This window comes from Cyrtonyx montezumae, unplaced genomic scaffold, assembly GCF_038088225.1.
Source record: "Cyrtonyx montezumae isolate F1298 unplaced genomic scaffold, pur_monq_1.0 scaffold_4, whole genome shotgun sequence".
Classification (NCBI taxonomy): domain Eukaryota; kingdom Metazoa; phylum Chordata; class Aves; order Galliformes; family Odontophoridae; genus Cyrtonyx; species Cyrtonyx montezumae.
The window spans coordinates 2,260,640-2,282,492 of record NW_027072045.1 but is presented as its reverse complement, the minus strand read 5'-3'; the positions used below and the strand labels follow the sequence as shown (position 1 = coordinate 2,282,492).

Sequence of the window (21,853 nt, the reverse complement as noted above, 5' to 3'; positions counted from 1 at the left end):
CTCACCCAACAATTTGTGACGGTAGCTCTGTTGTGTCTGGACATCTTCCATTGTTCTCGGGGACATAGGGAATACTTCACATTAATTGAGTTACTTAGCGGCACGATGTCACAGAAGTGGCTGTGCTTCAGAGTGCATTTATGCTCTGATGGGTACGCTCGTTAGATGATACTGATGCTCATCACTCTTTTATGTATTACTGCCAACAAGGAGGATAAACAAACTTCAAGGATTATTATTTTTTGTTTCATTAAAATATAGTGCAGCAAATTACCATAGGAAGGCAGCGGGCCTTTGAAGTTGTTCTTAGTGACAGCTCTGGATAGCTGAGGAAGCGTGGACCACCATTCTCCTAAAGTCTTTGTATGAATGGTGTCCTGTTTCCATGCACTGCCTCGTCCTGCTGGGACAGTGTCCCAGCTGGGAGATGTGTCCAGATGCGACCGAGTAGGGGTTAGCATCACCAGCAAAGCTCTTGGAATATTTAGAGCAGCTAGAAAGAAGAGATGCTTTAGTGTGCCCTGGGTCAGGTTGGCTAGATTTGTGTTGAGTTTAATTTTGTTTGGATGTGCTACGGGTATGAGTGAAGGCCAGCTTTTCCCTGTAGCTCTATGCAGAGTCCCCCAAAGGGCTGCAGCCATCCTGTGCCCCCAGTGCTTCCAGTGCCTTGCTTAGCAAGCAACGTGGGCTTGTGGTTGGGATCTGCCTTCACGGTGACACATTCTCATCCCAGTCCGAAGCTGTCACCAACTGGTCTGGGGACCATCAGCACATCTGCAACACATGAGCTATCAGTGTGCACTTGCAGCCTGGAAGGCAAAACGTATCCTGGGCTGCCTCAGCAGAGGGGGGGCAAGCGGGGCAGGGAGGGGACTGTCCCCTCTGCTTTGCCTCCGTGAGGCCGCAGCTGGAGTACTGCATCCAGCCCCAGCGACCCAACACTAGCACATGGAGCTGTTGGAGTAGGTCCAGAAGAGCCAGGAAGATGCTCAGAGGGCTGGAGCACCTCTACTACGAAAAAAAGGAGCTGGGGGTGTTCAGGCTTGCAAAGAGAAGGCTCCAGGGAGGCCTCATTTCAGTAAGTCATTTCTGATAGCTGTTTTTAGCTGATGCTGGAGAATGAAAGTGGGAATCCTGTGGTAGTCAAATATCAGAGTCATTTTCCACTGTTTTTTTTTTCTTTATACATATAGGTCTTGATGTTACAGGGCTCAAATTATTCCTTTGGTCTCTGAAAGTACTTTGAAATGTACCGGAGCTGAATGGTGAAATTTTTAGGCTGTTTCCAAGACAGTAGTTTGTTGTTTTTTACTGGATCCTGACAGTTGGAAGCAGATGACTAATTTTCTTTTTGAGGTATTTGCACTGTGGGCGTATGGCAAAATCCCAAGACAGCAATTCAAGTGCTTTCACCCCGTAAATACATTTTTATATTATACTCAGGTTAGTCAGGGAGTGGAGAGTTGGCTTTTTGTTATTGTTTTTTTTTTTTTCTTTTTTTAATGAATGTATTTCAACAAGGTTGCCTATATTGAAAATATAAAAGTGCCCAACACCTGAGATTCAAAAGAATTAAAGCTATTTCAAGTGAAATCAGAAAATCTTCAAGGAACCAGAAGCACTTGAGGTCTTGCATCTCTCTTGAATATCTCTGTGCCACTGTCATGCCATCAAAGAATGAGAGGGATAATTGAAATGTCATCTCTGCATTAATAATAGTTGAGGGAGTTTGTTTGCTGGGGCTGAGCACTGCTGGCCGGGCAGTCTGGCCCAACGCTTCCCACAGGTGACTGGGTGTGCATCCCTGCATCACTGACAGCATTGAGTCTGTGCCTGTGCCCCCTGCACTCTGCATCTCCCCTCTCTGATTTGCCTCAGACCTGGCTGTCGTTGTTCCATGCCCATAGCTTGTGCCATCACTCATCCCTGCTGCGGGGTGATCACTGAGCTCCCTGTGCTGTAGCCCTTCATCAGCCCTCGTGCAGAGAGCACCACGGCACAGGCTTGATGCCAGCGGGCTCCACTTGGCCACTGGGAGCAAAGGGAGCAAAGGGAATTCCATAGGTAGGAGCTAATGTTATGTCCATGAGTGAATAACCACATTAAAACAGCACCTCAGATTTTGCTTGACTCGGAGTTTTAAATTAGGAAGGATACTAACATGCAGTATTTCCACAAAGGAGGGAGCATACGAGGAATGAATCTCTGGTATTTTTTCATGAATTCAAACCGACTGAGATTTCAGTGCAAGCTCCAATATTTTGTGTGCATTACAGATACAAGCTGATGCCAGCTTACAGCCCTGCTCCCAGCCGTACTGGATGCAAACCAAAGAGCTTGTTTCAAATTCTACGTATTACACAGCAATATAACATAAAAAAAAAGGCAGAATACAATGGCTGGCTGGTGTTGCTGCTGTTCGTGTAGTGCTTGTGAGAAAGATGGGGGATCTTGAGGAGAGGGAAAAACACAAGGAAGGACCGTGGAAGCACAGAACTCTTTCTGTTTTAACTCGAGTAAGTCTTTGCAGGTTCACAGTACTTCCTGGCTTTTTCAGTTCCCTACATAACAGCAGCTTCAGATTTCACTGCAGCACAGCAGAATCGATGGAGAAGCAGTTCTGCACTGGCTTGAGCTTTGTGCACAGGTGCTCAGCAAGGTCCCATCCCTAGAAATTCTCTCTGAGCTCATACAGATGATGGCGAAGTAAACAAATCTCATTTAGCAAAGAAATGACCCCAGTCGTGCCAGGTTGAACTGCTGTGGGGTGTAAATTGCCTTGTTCATGTCGAATACCTCTGCTCATCTCTGCAGTTTGGTCTTTCTGATGAATTATTATGTCACACTCAGCTTCTATCTTCCTTCATCTCCTTAGGGATAAACAAGAGGGGAAAAAAAAAAAGTCCTATACCCAATACAGTGCTCTGTTCTCTTCTAGATTATTTGTGCAACAAGTAACATGGTAAAAAAAAATCCTCTGTCGTCCTGCTGCACCAGTTCCATTAATTAAGAAAGCTGGGGGGGCAGAGGGGTTTCAGTGTCCTGTAGGACAGCAGCTTTCCTTCAGTTGTCACATCCAGGCCCTGTCCTGCTGCTCAGTGGAAGGCAAAACCAAACTACCACAGTGAGCTGCAGAAAACCTCTCATCTGTCCCCAGTTCACTACTGAAGTGCTCATTTTCTATTGTTTGCATATAACAAGGAGAGATAGTGCAGTGATTGGGAAGAATAACCTAGTAATGGCTGCAGGGAATAGGTGCCCGATTGGACTGCATTGAATCTTTTGAACAGTTTATTTATTTACTCAACTATCTTTGAAATTTCTCTGTAGTTTTGAACTGCAAGACTAAGCCACAAGAAGACAGGAAACAGTGTAATACCACAGTTTCTTAAGGAGTGAGCCCAGAACCGGGCAGGGATGTTGTGACTGAAGAGGAAGCCAGCAGGGACACACACCTGGCAGGTCTCCTAAGAGTGAACTGCATTTTTATTTCTTAATTCCAGAACTTGGGAAGCCAGGAGGCTCAACAGTTTAAGAATAAAGCACCTCTCTTTGGGCAAACCTTCCTACAGGAACTGCCTGTAGTCAGAATGCATTTTTCTCCAATCAGGATGAAAGATAACCATAGCTCTGGGTAAAGCATGAAGGCTCACAAGTGGGTGTCAATTAGAAATCTGGGGATTAATCTCTGGGAGAACCGACAGCAGTGACAAATGTGACACGATAAAGCTCATTTTGTCTCATTCTTACATGACTGGATAGATGTGTGGCTCACTGCTCTCTCTCTGTGTTCTGATACTACTGACACTGAAAATGCTGTTATTAAAGGATTATTCTAATTGTGTGAAGTGAAAACTGGTAGTTCAGTACCTAAATAACATCCTCTTTTAAAGACTAATTTAGCTGAAAAACTCCCCTTGCAGGTACGTGATTTGGACAGCTCAGTGACAGTTGGAAAAGCTTCCCTTACGATCTGCAGTAAATTCATAGGGATATATTTAGCAAGAACCTTCGTCTGCTTGCACTTCTTAAAAATCCTTCATTGTAAGGCTTCAGTAGTTCCAGATGTGACTTGGGAAGTTTGTTTGGTGGCACTCACTATCGCCGTTTGGTGGAAGGCCTTGAACCTCATTTTTGACAAGAGCAAGCGTGGAGTCTTGCAGCTAGGGAGGAATAACTGCACGCACTGGTACAGGTTGGGGATGAGCTGCTGGAGAGGAGCTCTGAGGAGAGGGAGCTGGGTGTCCTGGTGGATGACAGGTTGGCCATGAGCAGTGTGCCCTGGTGGAGAAGAAGGACAATGGGATCCTGGGCTGCATTCAGAAGAGCGTGGCCAGCAGGTCGAGGGAGGTGAGTCTTTTTCTGGAGATGTTCCAGACCCACCTGGACACCGAGCTGTGCAACCTGGGCTGGGAGCTGCTTTGGCAGGGGGTTGGACTCGATGGTCTCTGAAGGTCCCTTCCAACCCCTACAATTCTGTGATTAACTTCAGAGCTGCAGAGCCCCACTGAAACGGGGAGGTGAGGTGGTGAGCGAGGCTTCGTCTTGTTCTAAAAGCAGGGTGAGCAGCAACCAGAGAGACATCACACCACTTCTGTGAACGCTTGAAATGCACAGGCACAGTTGGGAAGAGCAGCTAGCAGCTGGTACATTTAGCAAAATGATGTATGTGTTCTGAAACTCGAACATTCCCACTGTCATTTCTGGAGGAAATAGTATAAGTGTTAAGTTTAAATTACTCTGTTAAAAAGGTATTTCTTTGGGTTGGTTGTTGCGTATTTTTGTCAGTTTTATGTCTATCCTAACTATTCATTTTTGTTATCAGCGTTTGCTTGATGAAAATCTCTTGTTGCTGTATTTCTGATAAAGGATGTTTAGTTGCTAGAGGCAGCTGTTTCGGTTGGGTTACTTAATGCAGCACTCCATGAGCATCCATAGTGTCCAGGAGGTGTCCTGGAATGACTGTGAATAGTTTGTTCTTGCTTTGTATCCACCTTGACAATGTGATCTGAAGCTCTGATTATGAGCAGTAGAAGAAATTTGTTCCAACTCTTGCCAAAAAATCATATACAAACTAAGAGTGCTGTCAAGTTCAGAAGGTCTCTGAAATCCAGTCGTACTGTTCTGTGAAATACACATCACGTGCCCTTGCAAATATAGCTCTAGATTGTTTTCAGTGATCTAATTCAGAAAGCATAACATGAGGTTACTCCTTGAATGATACTGGATCTTGTGGTGGTCAGTCTTCTATTTGTTTTCATTCGGAGTTACAGAAAATTTAAGTGTGAGGGCTTAAGGATGGTGGTGTGGGCTGGCAGCAGACACTGAAAGTCTCCTCTAGGAAATAGGCAGCTTTGACCTGTAAGGAAATCTGTCCCGTGAGCAGTCGAGCTGTGAGCTGTGTCAGCATGCAGCACAGTGCTCTGCCTGGTTTGTGCTGGGGAAGGCTGCACTGCTGCTCTACAGCTGCAGCACCAGCTTCCTTACTGTGAGAGCAGGAAAATGGACTTCTGTGGGGTCCTGGTACTTATCTGGCTTTTCTTTTCCCTGACTACTGAAAATGCTGAAGAGCTTTTGTGTCTCTGCCATAGAAAGGTGAAGTGCTACGATCTCCAAGGTGTTGTGGTCCATCTAGCTCAGAACAGCTCTATGGACTCTGAAATATGACCAATGCAGTTATGCTAAAGACACTGGAAGGAAATTTAGGAGATGGTCAGCCAGAACAGATCTGACAGCTCCAGTGGACAGACAGAACAGCTGGATGTGAAGATCTATAGGGGAAGTGGCATCTACTCATCACAGTTCTGTGTTCAAAGGACTGCTGCTCTTGAGTCCCAAAACTTGGCTGCGTTAACATGGCACACAATGTGATGTAATTAGTGCATCACAGACAGAGCTGGCTGTATTCTTTCTGGTTTCCCTATCTTTGTTTGCAGGGCAGCTGTTGCTTTCTTTGAAGCTTATCAACAGATTGCTTTCCTCCATTTCCAGGCTTTCTCTTAGAAGCAGTTTCCTTAAACTTTACCCGTGCTACGTTTGTAATGGAGAAAGCAAAACGAAACCGAAGAGGTTAAAAAAAACCAAACCCAAACAAAACCATGTCATATCACTTCTGCAGCCAGCGTTACTTCCAAAGGCTGTGCTTTGCAGAGGTTGTATATTTGTAAGCTTTTTGAGCTTACTGTTCTCCTTAGCTGAAATAAAGAACTCGCCTGTAAGAGTATTGGCGTGTGCGTAGGTGGATTGAGTTAGACAGCAGAGGTTGTTACTGCCTTTATTTGCTCTCTCCCCTTTGCCTGAGCTGAATAGCCACACTGTGCTTGGAGCAGCTCTGAGAAGGAAGAACAGCAAACAAACTGGCCAATAATTGCTTTGGCTATCTGACTTTCATTTCTCATCATTCTTGAGTCACGATAAGTTTATGTTCAGCTCTTGTGATCCTGAGGGTGATTGCTTGTTAGAACTGCTGGGGTAAGGGTGCTGTTTTTATGCGCTGGATGAAGCTCTCCTCTCCTCTTTGCTTTTACATCCTTGCAAACATACACGGTTTTGCTTTGCTCTGCTGAGTGGAAATGATAATAGGACACCCAAATATCCTGTATTCATTGGGAGTGCAGTGGCATTTCAAATCCGTCCATGAGACCATATTCTTTCAAAGCCTCTTCAGATGAGCTCTCTGAACTGCTGGTGTTGTCTGGGACTGCTGCTTTCATGTTTGTTGAGAGCTCTTTAAATTCCTGAACCACTGTGTGCTAACAAATGAATATAAATGATTGCTGAAACAGGTTCATTTAATTCTTGTCTAATATGCAGCATTTGGCCTGGTGGAGTCAGAACACTGTGGCTCATTTTTGTATGGCAAATTGAGTACTTTGTTTATTAAAATTACTGATTTATAGCATAATGAGAAGGCCCTTGATTACTGTTCCTTCTCACGGTGAGGATTTAAGGGGTAGGTCATTGGTGTTCTCCAGCTGCGACATTTTCAGTTATCTTTTCATCTCCTGAATACTTATCTTGTTACATATTTCATATGCAGTACCATCATCAGCCAAGTTTTGAAATTAGTGCCTTGTATTTTGTTTTCACTCCCCTTGACTTAGTGTGGCTCCATACAGCTAAACAGAGCAGCATTCTGGCTTGCTTAACTGCATGCACTGTATCTGAATACAGGCATCTCTATAGCTGTTACAGATTGCTAACAGTTTACTGGAAGATAAAGCAAACATAAATCAGAGCAAATAACTTGTTTTGGGTCTCGGAGCTGCACAGTGCATCATGTAATAGTCAGTACTTTTCCCCCCACCTGGAGCTGGAAGCCTGAATGGAAGCTGCAGCTCTGCTACTTCTGTTCATGCATGACTTAAATCAAAGGTTGTTTAATGCCCTTGGCTGTGATGTATTTTTGCTGTTGTTTTTGAGCCTTCCACATAGAAAGACCGAACGGCTGTTTTGCCAAAATGTAATTCAATAATGGTGCATGCAAGAAACGTACAGTTTTAATAATCATCTTTGATTGGGCTGTGTGTGGCTGTCACAAGCTAGCCATAATGATTTCTAACTCGTCTCCAGATCTGTGCCATGCTGTTCAGATAGATTTAATGCATCAACATTATGCTGCACCTGATGGTAGGAGCTGTATGGCCCCAACTTTGCATTCTGTGACCAATAAATTGGAGTGTAACCGTCAGTCAGAGAGGAGAAAGGACACGATGCATGCTCAAAGCATCAGGTTTGGGCAGCACGAGCCCTCTGCCTCTTATCAGGTGTTAAGACAACATGTTCCTTTCCTCCTCCCGTTCTTTCAGCTGATTTTCAGCAGTGTTGAGTGCTGTATGTTGCTGCTAATTGCAGATAATGTAGCCCTGACATTTTGAAAAGTATGCATGGATGATGTTCACCCAAAGGATGATACTGCTATCTTCAGAGATGCTGATACACTTTTGCTGGCATAGACTCATTTAGTGATGAATTGCAGTAATAGCAGTTCAAGACCTACAGCATATTAGTGAAAATGAATCTACTGAGCACTAGTCCCATGGCACAACAGCACTTAAAGAACACTGATTTTCTTGAAGGGAGAAAAATCTGATTAAGAGAGTTAACTATATACAATATATATACATATCTTTTTCCCTTTTTTCTTTTCCTATTTTTTTTTTTGACAGCAGAGCATTATTTGTGTTTCTTGCTGTCTGTTGTAAGGTGTTTAATACACATAAGAAAACCAGCAGAGTGTCATCAACACAGAACACTGTTTTTTGTTTCAGTTCCTGGCAGACTTGTATATGTCTACCAGGGAAGCAGAGATGAAGCAGTAGTAATTCTTTCATTTTCTTGTTACAAACTGACCTAACAGGAGTCAGGGGCTATTAAAGGAACAAATGTCAACATCCTGACATGGAGAAGATAATGTGATGGTGTGTATACACAGCAGTTGGCCTTGGTGGCAAAATGCTGTAGAAGTGAATGTGGTAATGGGCAAGAATTATTGGAAAAAAGGGCAGAGTACCCTTATATGGAAATGGTTGCCTAATTTGAGGGAAATAAGGATAAAGATACGCTTTGAGTTAATAATGCACTCGTGCTTTGTGTGAGAACAGAGGGTTCTTTCAGCTCTGGAGAACAGAAGCAGCCCAGGCATAGTGCTGGACTCCTTTTTGCATCTCCTTGTAGATGTCCCAAAGCGTTAGAAAATTAACTGAATCCAGAATACAGTGATTCCTAAACCAGGAGAAAATGTACAACTGTGCATCTTTCTCCTTTCCTCCTTTACCATCCCCACACCCTTTGTGTCTGGCCAGGAGGAGGCACATCTGGGAGAAGCCTAGGGCATGCACAGGGGGAGCTGGAAGCCTTTGCTGCTCTTGCTAAGTTTTGAGGCAATACATTTGAGTGCTCTTGTATTTAAAACAAACCTCCATCTGAAGGCTTACTTTGATTTGTAGATATTTTGCCTCCAGTTTTTGTAATTAACCTCCACTGCCGGTGTAACTGCCACTGGTTATGATTTTGCAGTTAACATCAAAGAAGTAAAACATCTTAATTGCCTCTTCCACACACCAGAACGTGATTGAAATGAGTTCAAAACGTGATGTATCTTTGGGTGGTGGGAAAAAACCATTTCACCATTGCCAAGTAACCTATGGGGAAAAAGTAAAGGACTGCTACTAAATAGGATTTCTGATCAGATATAATGCAGCCTTACAGATTCTTACACTGCAATCTGTATGTAAGAGGCAGCACTGTATTGGGAAGAACTGGGATTCACGGGTAGTCCCACTGTTTTAGGGCTAATACAGCCTACAGCTTTGTCTGGTTAGCAGCTTCAGAGGGATTATCTGGAGATATGAGTTTAGTTTGAGCAAGACCTCTTTTGTGCTGACAGCATGGATGCCTTTCTAATGCTGGGTACGTGAAATGGGTCAGCTCATGTGAGGGCCATTAAAAATAATTATTTGTGGGACATGCTGCTTTATTATCATTGGGAAAACAAAAAAATGACATGTAAGTGTATGGAGGGAACACTTATTTACAGCAGGTCAGTTTGTGGAAGGCGTGTATGTTGCACACTCGCAGGGTTCAGAATGGTCAGATTTATCAGTTAGGACCAAGAGACATTTTTCTGTGTCTTGTGATTTGGCAAGTGTCATGCCATAGAGTCACAGAAACACAGAATGGTTTGGGTGGAAGGGACCTCAGGGACCATCACTTCTTTCTGATCCCCGTGTAGTTTCTGTAAGTTAATAAAGTCAGGGGAGTAGTTTTTCAGGGTAACTATGCAAAACCAAATATCTGTGTGTTGCTCTCAGCTGAACTTCCCAGCCCAGAGATCCAGGAACTGACTCAATATTTTCAGAACACTACAACGAGCTCTAGAACCATCTAAAAATGCTCAGGTGATGTTGACAAAGTTGTCCAGCAGCTAGGACTGTTTTTCTCAAATCTTAGGGTTAACCAGATATTTTCACATTCCTAGAGGAAGCATTACATTACAAGTCTACGATGTATGTTTTTGACTGAAATTCAAGTACATCCTGCCTTAAGTAGCAAGACCCACTGGTTTCTGATTTTAAAATCCAGATTTCTTGTGATAAATCATAAGCAGACACGTTTTAAAATCTATTTGTTGAATAAGGGTTAGCAACTAAGTCAGAAAAATGTTTAAGAGAACGCAGGAGCTCTCAGAAAGGACGGCATGCTCTGCTGTGCTGCAGGAGCAGCGCTTGTGATGCAGTTGGAGTTGACTGAAGGTACATAAGTTAAGGGTAAACAGAACTTCTTTTGTCCTTAGGAGTTTATCATGCACAGAATAGTACACATGCTACAAAGGAAACTTGATACTCCAAGTTCTCATTGTGTTCCTGAACATTTCAGCAAGCAAAAGCAAAACAAACAGAATTCAAACTCGACTGATTAGTGGGATTATATCGAGAGTTATACTGCTCTCCCTGTCTGTTAGCAGTGTCTGATCTCACACAGCGAGGATTCCCGCTCCTGCTCCTCATGCCGTGTCAGGCAGCTGCTGTAAAGCACTGCCATAAAGCCCGGCTTAGGACGGGCTGACAGGAACAGACATGAGCAAAATCCACCACAGCACTTAGAGAAGAAGGCGCTTAAAACCAGTTTGCACTCACCCTTCTCTGTGAGCTTCTCCTTTCTCTAGCTCCTGTATAACACCCAACAACACCTTGATGGTTTCCTGACTCGAGCTGATGAGATTTTCCATCATCTGAAGCTGCGCTTTCAAGTCCACAACTTCCGTGTGAGGCACGATTTGTTGGCACTCCTCGCCGCTCAGGGCGACGGCGGCCTGGCAGGGCTGCGCAGCCTCCATGGGCGCCGCGTTCAGCTGCAGGCCCCGCTCGCTACATTCGCTTGCCCGGCACTGCGCCTGTGACAGGCAGGCGGCCGCGTCTCCCGCCCGCGCCTGCACGCCATTCAGGTGCACGGTCCTCTTTTTGTCCTCCTCGCCCGCCGGGCACAGCGACCAGTCCGGCTCGGGCTGTGAGGCGTCCGTGCCGCCTGCTGGCAGGTACACGGTGGCCACTTCTGTCTTAAACACCCTCCCGTGGAGGGGTTGGGATGGCTCCTCGGTTCCCGGCTTGCCCTTGCCGGGTTCAGCAGCGTTGAGGAGGCCGCAGCCGTGCAGCTCAGCGCTCTGCCAGCTCCAGGCTGCACCGGACCCCGCGCTCGCCCGCTCGCCCACGTGGGAGATGAACTCGGCCGTGTGCAGGCTGCCGGCCTTCTTGCCCCACTGGCTGCCCTCCTCCGAGCTCCTGCTGTCCTTCTCCTTAATATCTATCAGGAAGCCGTTGTTTTCACTCTTAAAGGTGTCAACGGCGGAGGCGCTTTTAATGATATTCCCTTTTTTGCGGTCCAGAGGAAAGGTCTGGTAACACTTCTTGAGATCGGGGGACGTCTGAACTCCTGTGCTCTTGGTGACGTTGGGGATGGACCTCCGGGCAGGCACCGTCATGTACTTGCGATACGCCGTTTTGTAGGAAACGGGCTTGGCTTCTCTTTTGTCCGTATCCTGGGTGGTGGAGAGCTGCTTGTCCCGCTGCTCGTTCTGGGCCTCGCAGATATCCTTAAATCTCACCTGCAGGGCTTTGTTGCGTTTCTTTATCTGCCGGTTGGGATCCAGTGCATATTTCATCTCCAAAGCGAGCGAAGCCGCAGGCTCAACTTCGCTTTCCGAGGTGGTGAGTAAGCATTTGCTGGGCTCCTTACTCACCATGATGCCTGCATTAAAAACAGTTCAGAAAGAAAAGTTTTCCGTTACAACAGTTACTGACAAAGCTTGCAATACTTGAGCTGAATCCCTGCGCCCTGACTGCAGTGACCACCCCCACAACCTTCTAGCTCCATTCCCTTAATTCGGTCACAATCTTCACATTAGGTGTTGGCCACTTGCTAGAGGTGTCAAGCTGGCATTGTTTTTTACACTGCGTTCGCTTACAAAGTGAGCTGTTCTCGGTTCCTCTCTGTAACACCGACTGCATCTTTGCAAGGGGGTTCTTTAACTTCTCAGTACAGTTCGTTAAGCCTACTCATAGCTAAACCTGCAGAGTAGATGAACCATCAGCAACTGGTTGGTACCGCCGCATGCGTCAGCTTTATGAAGTTTGAGGAAGAAGTCAGCGGTGTGTAAATTAATTCTGCTTCAAATGCAAAACGCTTTAACCAGAAGCACTAATATACCTTTATAACAGAGCTTCTTATCCCCAAAGATCCTAAAGCACTAAAAAAAAAAAAAAAAAGAGAAAGAGAAAAGAAAACACAACAAAAAACCCTGCGATGAGTCACAGCGATGACTTAATCTTCTATTGAAATATGAGCACCTCCTCAAGGATGAAAAGATGTCAACTGCTTAACGCAGCACAGAGCAAGAAAAAACCAAACCCAACAGCTCTATCTCCGCGCAGATCATGTGGGATCTGTAGTAACTGGATGGTTAAGACCTCATTTTTACACTTCATTTGAAGTTGTCATTTTTAGTCTCCTATTGCACAAATTTCTCCCTAATGCTGGGATTTACTGAATTAGCAAATTCTCACTTAATCCAAGTATTCTGCACGTTATCTCCGGTTTCAACACTGATGTACCTTCAGAGGGACTCCGACTAAAATATAAAATGAGTATAGGGACTTTCAGGTATGGTATCCGAAATACACTTCTGATTAAAATTCTTCTATTTAATAAAAAATCTGAAACTTGAAGGAGTTAATTGCCACAGTGGGAGTATGCTTTGCAAAATAAGCTCTCGAGTGAATCCCTACGACTAGGCTATATTTGTTTTAATTTAATAAAACATAATAGAGAGGCCATTTTCAATGGTAAATTGAATGCTGGTGGTTTCTGGTTGTTTGTTTTTAAGTAGTTGTAACCCTAGGAGTTCCTAAGTCACTCAAGAATGCACGGCAGACAACCTGCATTCTGCAAGGCTGGATGTATGGGTTATCTAATTGCCTGCAAAAGTCTCCTGCAAACATGTCATTAAATTTTTATCATTATTTTACTTCCCCAGTTCGTGCCATTTGCAAACAAGTAAGAGGTGTTCTGCGTGGTTTGCCTTTTTCTACCTAATTTGTCACATTCAGGTAGCAGTGACTGAGAAGTGCTCCTTTTAGAAGGGCACGTTTCTGTTTGAATCCGCGTGAGGCAGAAGGAAGTCCTTAAAGAGAACGAAAAGGAAGAAAATTCAGAACACAGCCATTCAAATAATGGGATCATAGATTGCTGTGTGAGTTTTCAAACCAAATACGTCCGTGTGTGTAAGCGTAGTACACGATACCAGCATGACCAAGCCCTTCTTGTTATGGGATAAGAGACTGGAAAATGGAAGTGCTGGAGGGAGGCCTGAAGATAAAACTGAAGCTGAACGTAGTGTCACAGTGATCTCTTACTTTGTGCTGTTGTATCTGAGCAGAAGATCAGCTATCCCCATGCCTGTAATAAATGATTTACAGATGGAGACGTTTTTGCAGGAAAAAAAGTGGACTACATAGTAACATTAGTTCCAGCTTAAACTCTAAGAAAGCACACAGTTGTGCTGTATGTAGCATGTTAACATCCAACACTGGCTGTCTGGGAGTCTCTTTTTATTATATTAATATTTGCAGACTTTACTATAGTAATGTTTGAAGTCACACCCTTATTTGACACACACTCTGTGTACAGAATCCCTTTGGTTCATGTCTTCCAAAGGTAGTGATGGCAGAAATAGGTCCATCTATCTATCTAAAGGTGGGAGTTTAGAATTCTGTACTGAGTATTGAAGTGCTTAATGAGATATAAACCCGTACAGACATCAGCTTGCCATTTTGCTAGTGTTAAAACAAAAACTCTTCAATGTCATAAACATAGAGCGGTTGGAAGGAAGTCCTCTGTAAGTCTCCTAGATCTGGTAAATCAATGAATTTGCTCCCAAAATGCATGCAGTAATGCAATAACCATCGTATCCAGTAGTTTTCCAATCTGCTAAAGTGACTTTCTGCACTGTTACAAAATAGGAAATGATGTAGGAGAAAGATGTGAAATTGAAATCCATGTGAAGTACGGGAATGATGTCTGAAAAGAGGACACGTTTTTACCCATAAAAAAAGCTTACAAAATTGATTGTTAGATCTAGCAGCCACTTACAGCAGACATCTCTTAAGATACCTTAAAGTAATCAGCATTCCTGGAGTAGTGGGTTTGCTGGCACTTTGCTGGCGGATCCTACTGTAAAATAACACACAATTGATTGTAAAGCGCTGACTCGGTATTTTATTAGTACCCATCTAAACTGTGTCTCCATTTTCAGATAATTTGGGACACTGCATTACCCCTTAATCTTGGCGAACAGCAGATCCCTGGGTCTGTTTGGAGTGACTTAACATGCAGAATTAATGGAGTCTGTAGCCCAGACAAAGCCAGGAGTCTGGTGATACTCCACAGCACAGATAAACAGGGCTCTGTGTTGGTGCTGCAGTTCATTTTAAGCATGTCTCTAACAGCTAATAATTGATTCTTCAAAAATGCTTGCTTCTCTTTCTCAGTAGCACGGGGCTGATTGATACAGCTCATCCAGAGCTCTAGTATCTTGGGCTAATAATTCCATCAATGTCTGACTAAGAGTTACAGCAACCAAAACAACTACATTTTCACTCAGTTCTGCGTCTCCAAGGTGAACTGGTTGTGCACGTTTGAAAGCAGAATGACTGAGCAAAGAGCTGATTTTGAGTTGAATATTCAACACAGAAAAGTTTCTATAATACTTTTTCTGCATGGTTTCATGTATGTTTTGGGCAAGGTACTGGCTTCAATTTTGGTTTCCTTAGACAACACAGTGTACTCTTCTGGGAGCTGCGTTTAACCATCCCACTTGTATTTGAGATCACACAGTGCTGGAGGTCTACCTTCTTTCCTCTAAACATAGTACCAGAATTCATGTTGGTTTTCACAGGGAACAGCCATAGGCACAGCCTGCACCTAAATGGGAAAAGGAAATCTCATTATCATTTGTTTCCTTTCCTCCACACGTGTATCTGTAACAAACAAACCCTGATTGCGTGGCATGATTTGCAAAGCAAAGCATTTAATAATCACAGAGATTATTTTTCAGTTTTTAGCCTGGATTTGTTTATAAACTCCTGGTTGATTACACCTAAGCAGGGCTCTCTTATGTTTGAAGATGGAAGTAAACTATTAAAGGATAATGGTAAAGCGATACACAGAGAAGCCTTGAGTAAGTACAAAACCTTCACAAAAACCATGTTCTTTATTCAGTTAAATAAATGCCTCCCTTTCTACCCTTCATTCAGAAATACTGCCTAGATTTCCTCCTCAACTTATATGATGCAGTGGGTTCCCAGCAGTCCTGGTCAAATGCATGTCAGGAGGTCACGTTTAGGTACATAAGTACACCTTCACAGGACCCCCACTCTTAATCCAAAAGACTTCATAGTCACTGTTCTATACAGTGAATTGAATTTCCAAATAGATTTTTTTTTTTAATAAAGGAGATTAGTAACTTACTTTGCAATTTAATTTTGATTTCTATCAGTTTGATGACACTGAAATCTATTCCAAATGCAAATGTATTAATAAACAGCGTGGACTTACACTTCCCAGTTTCCAAATGTAGCTGACAGGCAGAGATGCCAGTCTGTGTGTTTTCAGGCCCCATGAAGGCACTGGAGATGCAACTGTAAACTTCTGTGCACATAGGAAAAGCACGAAGGTTTCTGTGGTGGATGCATTTAATAGCTTAAAGAAAAAATAGTGCAAGGGATTGCAAGTGATTGGACTTTACTGTGTATAGGAAACGTCATCTCTGATATGCAACTTGTTCAGGCTTCTGAAGGCTGTACTTCCTCATGAGAGAGATCCTGCCCTGCATACCGTTATCTAGATATCATCATAAAGTGTAATCACACTTAGCTGTTTTTCAAAAATTATTTCATGAGTTTTAAGTATATACGTCATCTCTAATCTAACCCATCATGACAACAAACGTTAGAAAAAAACTTGGATTGTCTTCTTACAACTCTAGTACAAAACAGAAGCCTGCTTTCTTGGTAGATTCTCAATGTACCACTGTGTACAACAGTGGTAGCAAGGTACTGTACATGTCATCAGAACAGTTTTGGTTATGTTGAGTTTAATAGGCTGCTTCTGATGTTGTGTTTTTGTTTCTACCACTTTCAGACATCACGGCTGTCACCTTTTTTAGGGGCATTTTCACTCTTTTAAAAAAAGAATCCAATCATTAGATTCATCACCCATGCTGCTAGGATACAAACTTCAAAAGTAATATGCCAGCGACCTGAATGTTAATGACTACAGTCCAGTAAGCAAAACTGGACTGACAAAGGAGAAATGTATTGAAATATTACTGATCTCAGCCATTTATCAATTAGTAGTTGTTTGCAGAAACTTTTTCCACGTGACACATTTTACAGAGGCTTAACACACAGGTATGAGGATGAAATATGACTTCCGGATACATTTAAGGCCTGACCTATTTTTGGGATTTAAAAAGTACTGATGGCTATTAGGGAAAAAAACACCATGCCTTATGACATACAAAACTGACGTGCTAGAGCAGTCTGTCTTCCTTTTATCAGAACTGTTCATGTAGAATAATAGAGTTAGCAGTGCTGGTAAATGTCAAACTAATATTTTTTTTAAACTCTGTTCTGAAACCCTCCAGCACTGAACTTGCATTTTCTCTCTTGAACTTCCTTAGTCATTGCCCAGTACTGAATTCATTCTTATTGCTGCTTTCATATACTCCGTGTTTTATCGAGGGCAGATTGCCGTAGCCTTATCATCTTCCTGTTTGGAGAAGTTTTGTACCACTTCAATGAATTACAGAGCATTACTACTAATTGCTTAACTCAGGGTCTTTCACTCTGTGCTCTGGAGATGCTCTGAGATTGTCTACCCATGTTACTGCTGTATGCCAAAAGAGAAACCTTAGTTTCTAAATCTGCAGGTTCTACTGAAACAGAGCTGAAACTCCACTGAATCAAATGGATGAATTATCTTTTTGGCTGTGCTCTCTTGCAAGAGCCAGCTTGGGATTGCTGTGCTTGGAAATAACGTTTGGTAGCGTTGTGGGGTTGTCAGCACCGCTTCCAGAAACGAGCAGGCAGTTGGACTCGATGATCTCTGAAGGTCTGTTCCAACTGAACTCCTCTATCCATCGATCATCCCGTTTCAGTGATGACATGTGATGGCTTCCTAAATTGCCTTGAAAGTCTTCCTTTGGACTAAGTAGGATCACGTGGCGTTTGCTTTTCCTTTTTTTCTCCCACCCATTGGTAGGCTCTGTACGAATGCCGTAGAAAAATAATATCCTACCTAATGGCTGAAATGGACTGTAAATGCCTTTAAATGCTTTGTGAGCTCTACTTTTACAGCTAAGTGGCTACAAATGAAATATATGATATGAGAAGCATGTGGAATTTCAGATAGAGAAGTTACATACTGCAGGATAAACTATTTAAAATCTCCTGACCAAGCAGTTTCTCTGAATGCACAAAACTGGTTCTACAGTGTTGATGTCTGCTGTGAGTTCTGAGGACAGTTTATTAATAATTCTTACTTTTTGATGCTTCCTATATTGTTACGTGCATAAGGTCGAGTTATCCGTCCATGGTGATTAAATTCTGTACAATAAGACGGACAGGATTTTCCCCTAAGATGTCTGTGCAATGAATATTAATGCCAATAGGAGACCTGCACTTACATAACACAGACCCGTGTGGCCTTAGTTAATAACTATTTACTTCATATTGGAACAAATTCAATGCCAAAAGATATTCCCTGTCAGTTCACAGCATTCAGAGTCGTTATATTATCAAACATTTACTAGAATTTACTGTACTGGAAAAAATAACAGTACTATTACAAGAATTATGCTTATTTTACTCTATGTATTATGCAGCTATTGCTACTATAAAAATCTGAGCGAAGGTTTATTAGCATTATTTTGCCATGTAAATCTGTGTGACTCTTTCAGCGGTACAGCTGATATTCGTAGTACAAGGATGTTGCTGAGGATGTGTTGCTAGGAGAATTGCAAATAGTTCTGCTTATACTGTACTGTCTTCCAGGAGTCCAAAAGCCAGTGTGCTCTCACTGCAAGGCTTTTTCATTCCTGTGGCAGTTTCTGTTAAATAATTTAAGCAGCAAGCTGTTAAAATAGGAACTTAAGGACAGTTCCTTATCTGCGTTATCGTTTAATACAAACCTTTAATTGTTCTCAGTAAACAGCAGTAGTTTTTGTGGGTGTTCAGAGGGAAAAAAAATAAATGCATCAAATGATGACAGGAAAAAGCAGTTCTGCTCCTCAGCTTCAGCCCACGGGTTTGCTGAATGGTCAGACCTCCACAGAGAGCCACCTGAGTCCCAGGCACTGGGAGCGCCTTGGCTGCAAGCATCGACACCAAATGCAGTTTGTCTTCTTTCTCATGCTAGCTTTTCAAACGTTGCTGGGTAGATAAAGACGGAAAGAGAGAAGCAGATTCCAGCTCTGTACTTGAGCCTTACGTCCTCCCTTCTGCAGGATTAGGGTTGGGTGCCACGCGATGGGAACCTCACTGCATGGAAAATCAGTTGTGTAGGCTGCGCTCCAGCCTGCCACGAATGGGAGATGACAGACAGGGGTCAGCGGTTGCAAGGCATCACAACACTGTCAGAAATTTCTGGTTGGATTATGGTTACACGCAGACAAGCGTAAGGAAGGTGTGAAGTGGTGCTGGAGGATGTGGTCGGGTCATTTAGGGCTAGAGCCTGACGTCTTTAGCAGGGTATTAATTGATGAATAACATCAGTCTAGCAGATTTGTACTTGCACTCCAGTGCTGTCACTGGGAAATACATGCCATGTAATTTTCACCTTCTCAAGGAGGACACTTGCAAGCTGCTTTTAGTTTCAGGCAGGTTCTGGTTCCGGCTCTGCTGTAGCTGTAAATTGCCAGCATGCAGTTAGAGCTGAGCGTGCTGATGGTGGGAGAGCAGAGAGGGGCACAAATCAGTCAGGGTTCTGCAGCAGGAAAGGATGGTAGGAAAATGAACACTGGCTACCTGAAGAGCGATACTTAATTGCTGTATTGTGTAAATTTTCTTTCCTGAAAGCTCCACAATGTTTCTGAAATAACCTGAGGGAAGAGCTCAACTCTGAGGTAAGGCAAAAAGTTGTGCTGGATTCAAACGTTGAGTGCAACAGCCCAAAATCTCAAATCCCAAAGTCTCGAATTCTCCTCAGACATGAATAATGAGGAAAGAGGGGAGCTCATGGGCAGCACAGGTGTTCCAGATCACCAGAAAAGCTGGTTTGGGTTCAGTACGGGGAGAACTGGATGGAGCATGAAGGGGAAAGCAACGCGAGCACGCGTGGATGGTGTGGAGATGTAAATTGCCTCCAGACTTCATGAACCTGTGAGACAACGTGGAGGAAGAGCTTTCAAAACATTCTGGTGTTGTAGGATGGGATATTTGTGGTATGGATAATTAGGAAGCGCATTAAAATAATAATTAAAGATCCTCTTAGGGATATTTATATGGCCCCTTTGTCAGTTTGAGCTATATACTCTGCTTATCTGAAACTGTAGGATTGCGGCTGTGAAGTCCCCTATTATTAATCGGAATTGCCTGAATAACGCTCCAGGCACCAGGATTGCCTCCTAGTCAGATAATTTGCATCATTTTTATCGTGGCTTTGTGTGTTTTTATACTCACACAAAGTGTGAATGCGAGGATATAACACATTTTTCTCGCCAACTTGCGCAGCTAGGACTGCTAAAAGACACAGCTTCACCTTGAATGGAGCAACTGAGGCCCATCCTATCCAAGGGATCAGCGTTCTCGGTGCTAACAGGCAGTTCAAGCATTATTTCTTTGCTGAACAATTCTCTTCAGCATTGGGCTGTTTTGTCTGTTCCTTCATCAGCTCCTCAGAGATAGCATGGTGTTTTATTTTCTGATGGCCTTGATACACAAAAATGCACTCAACTGATCCACAACTTAAATGTCTTTACTTGTGGCTCTCTCTTCATTTCTGATTGTATTTGCAGAAAAGAATAATGAATGTAACAACAAAATGGGCACGAATAACAGTTCCTAATGATCTGAAGGAGAGATTGGGCTCGCTGGAGATGTTTCTTATTTACATACAAATCACAAATGCTATTGATTTGATTGAATTCTCTCTTCTTCCTCCTTTTCCCAAGGAGAGCAGAAGCTAACAAGCCCCAAACCGCTTTCCACATTCTAACTTTACAGGGCAGTCCTGAAACTGCAAACCTGCTTACATGGTTTTATGTTAAGCAGGATGGAGGCTCCTCTTTTGGTATTTGTTAAGGCACACCATGGTTCAAACGTGAGGGGCTTGGTTGGGTTGTGTAGCTCTGACCTCACGGACTCATTCACATGCAAGAGCAGCTCAGGTGTGAGTGCTCGCTGCTGTGCTTTGGTGGCCGCTGTGCTCTGCTTCTCGTTAGCTGCTGACTCTTCCTCTCCCCAAGCCACACAGGCTCACCTTCCTTCACTTTTGCTCGTAAAACGGTTTAATTTTGTAACAAATGTATAGCGGGTGGGCAGAAATAACAGGAGCCACTTGCACCTCTTCCCCATGGGCATCCCAGATCTGGGATCTGGGCTTGTGGTGGGACTTCAGCACCTCCCCGTAAGGACAAGAATCTCCTCTCGCACTTAAAGTTCAGATCTGCATCCAGGTGCTGCAGGACCTAGAGTCCTCCAGAGCCACGGCTTTTACGTTCATCCTGTGTTGCTCAGACAGTGACAGTGGTCCTTATTCCTCTCTATGTTTCTGCATTTAAATCGTGGATTTGGCTGCAATAGTTACTGCTACACTAAAATCAGTGCGTGCCTTTTTGCCACTGAATGAGAAAAACAGGTAAAGAGGAGGACATCAAAAGCAGCTGATGCAACACTGCGTTGTTACTGCTACAACCTGTATCTCTGTCTAGGAGACTGCAGTTCCTGTGCATAACTTGAAAGCGGGTGACTTCATAAGGGCAGAGGGCATTGCAAGTCTGCAAACAAGTGGAACTACTCAGAAACAGCTCTCCAAATAGTGGCTGTCACGAGGCAGAAAGCAGTACCTCTTCAGTATCTGATTTAAGCAAGCTTTGTGACTCTGCTCTCCAACATTCCAGATTGACCTGGAGCACTGTGAGTTTTGTGACTGCCCATCCTAAGTTCTCCCTGCCCAGCTGACCGATACACGGCTCCGGTGCTTTGCAGAGCTGTCCTTACACACAGCACAGGCAAAAGCTGATAGGCTTCCCCAGCTTTCACTCCCACAGCACAGAGCTGGCGTTTCCCAGCACTGTTTGGCTGCTCTGAAATTCCCCAGCACAGGCTGAACAAAACGTTCTCATCTCCCTGTGTGGTTGGGACGTGCCCCACGTCTGGGTCTCCAGCAGCAGTGCTGCGGTGACCGGCAGTGTTCAGTCCCTGGCAGTGCACAGCAGGACCAGCGTGCACGCCGTGCTGCTGCTCGTGCAGCTCTCAGCTCCTCTCTCCTTCTTACACATCCCACTGCACGAACTTAGCTGCTCTTCTGCCTCCGAATTTATCACGTGTGTCTGTCGTACCAAAAAGACCCCCGACGGGGAAATAGTTAACTGGGAAAGAAAGGCAGCAGCGATCTCAGGAGCTGCTTGTTCGTGAGCTTCATGGGTGGGAAGGGTGCAGTGCTGTCCCTCAGTAACTGAGCCCCAGTGCTGCTCCCTGCTGCCGTCTGGTTTGGTGTCCGTGCAGGCAGGCTGGGCAGAGGCACTGCTCTCACTCAAGACTACAAATGTTTTGAGCATCCCCTTAAAATACATACAGCG

The 21,853-nt window shown here is 43.9% G+C and overlaps 2 protein-coding genes across 4 annotated transcripts in view; one reads left to right on the top strand and one right to left on the bottom strand.

Moving 5' to 3' along the window:
• Positions 1–21,853, top strand: part of DOCK1 (dedicator of cytokinesis 1) — a 262,795-nt gene that overhangs the window by 99,499 nt on the left and 141,443 nt on the right. The window lies entirely within an intron of this gene.
• The window catches only part of INSYN2A (inhibitory synaptic factor 2A), a 38,692-nt gene that overhangs the window by 15,353 nt on the left and 1,486 nt on the right, over positions 1–21,853 (bottom strand). Inside the window, exon 2 of one of the 2 annotated variants that reach the window (XM_065746468.1) lies at positions 10,638–11,745. In XM_065746468.1, coding sequence (XP_065602540.1) covers positions 10,638–11,740 — 1,103 coding nt within the window. In that variant the 5' untranslated portion in view covers positions 11,741–11,745. Of the gene's footprint in view, positions 1–10,637; positions 11,803–21,853 lie in introns of those variants that run through there. The other variant, XM_065746467.1, reaches the window with a different exon arrangement.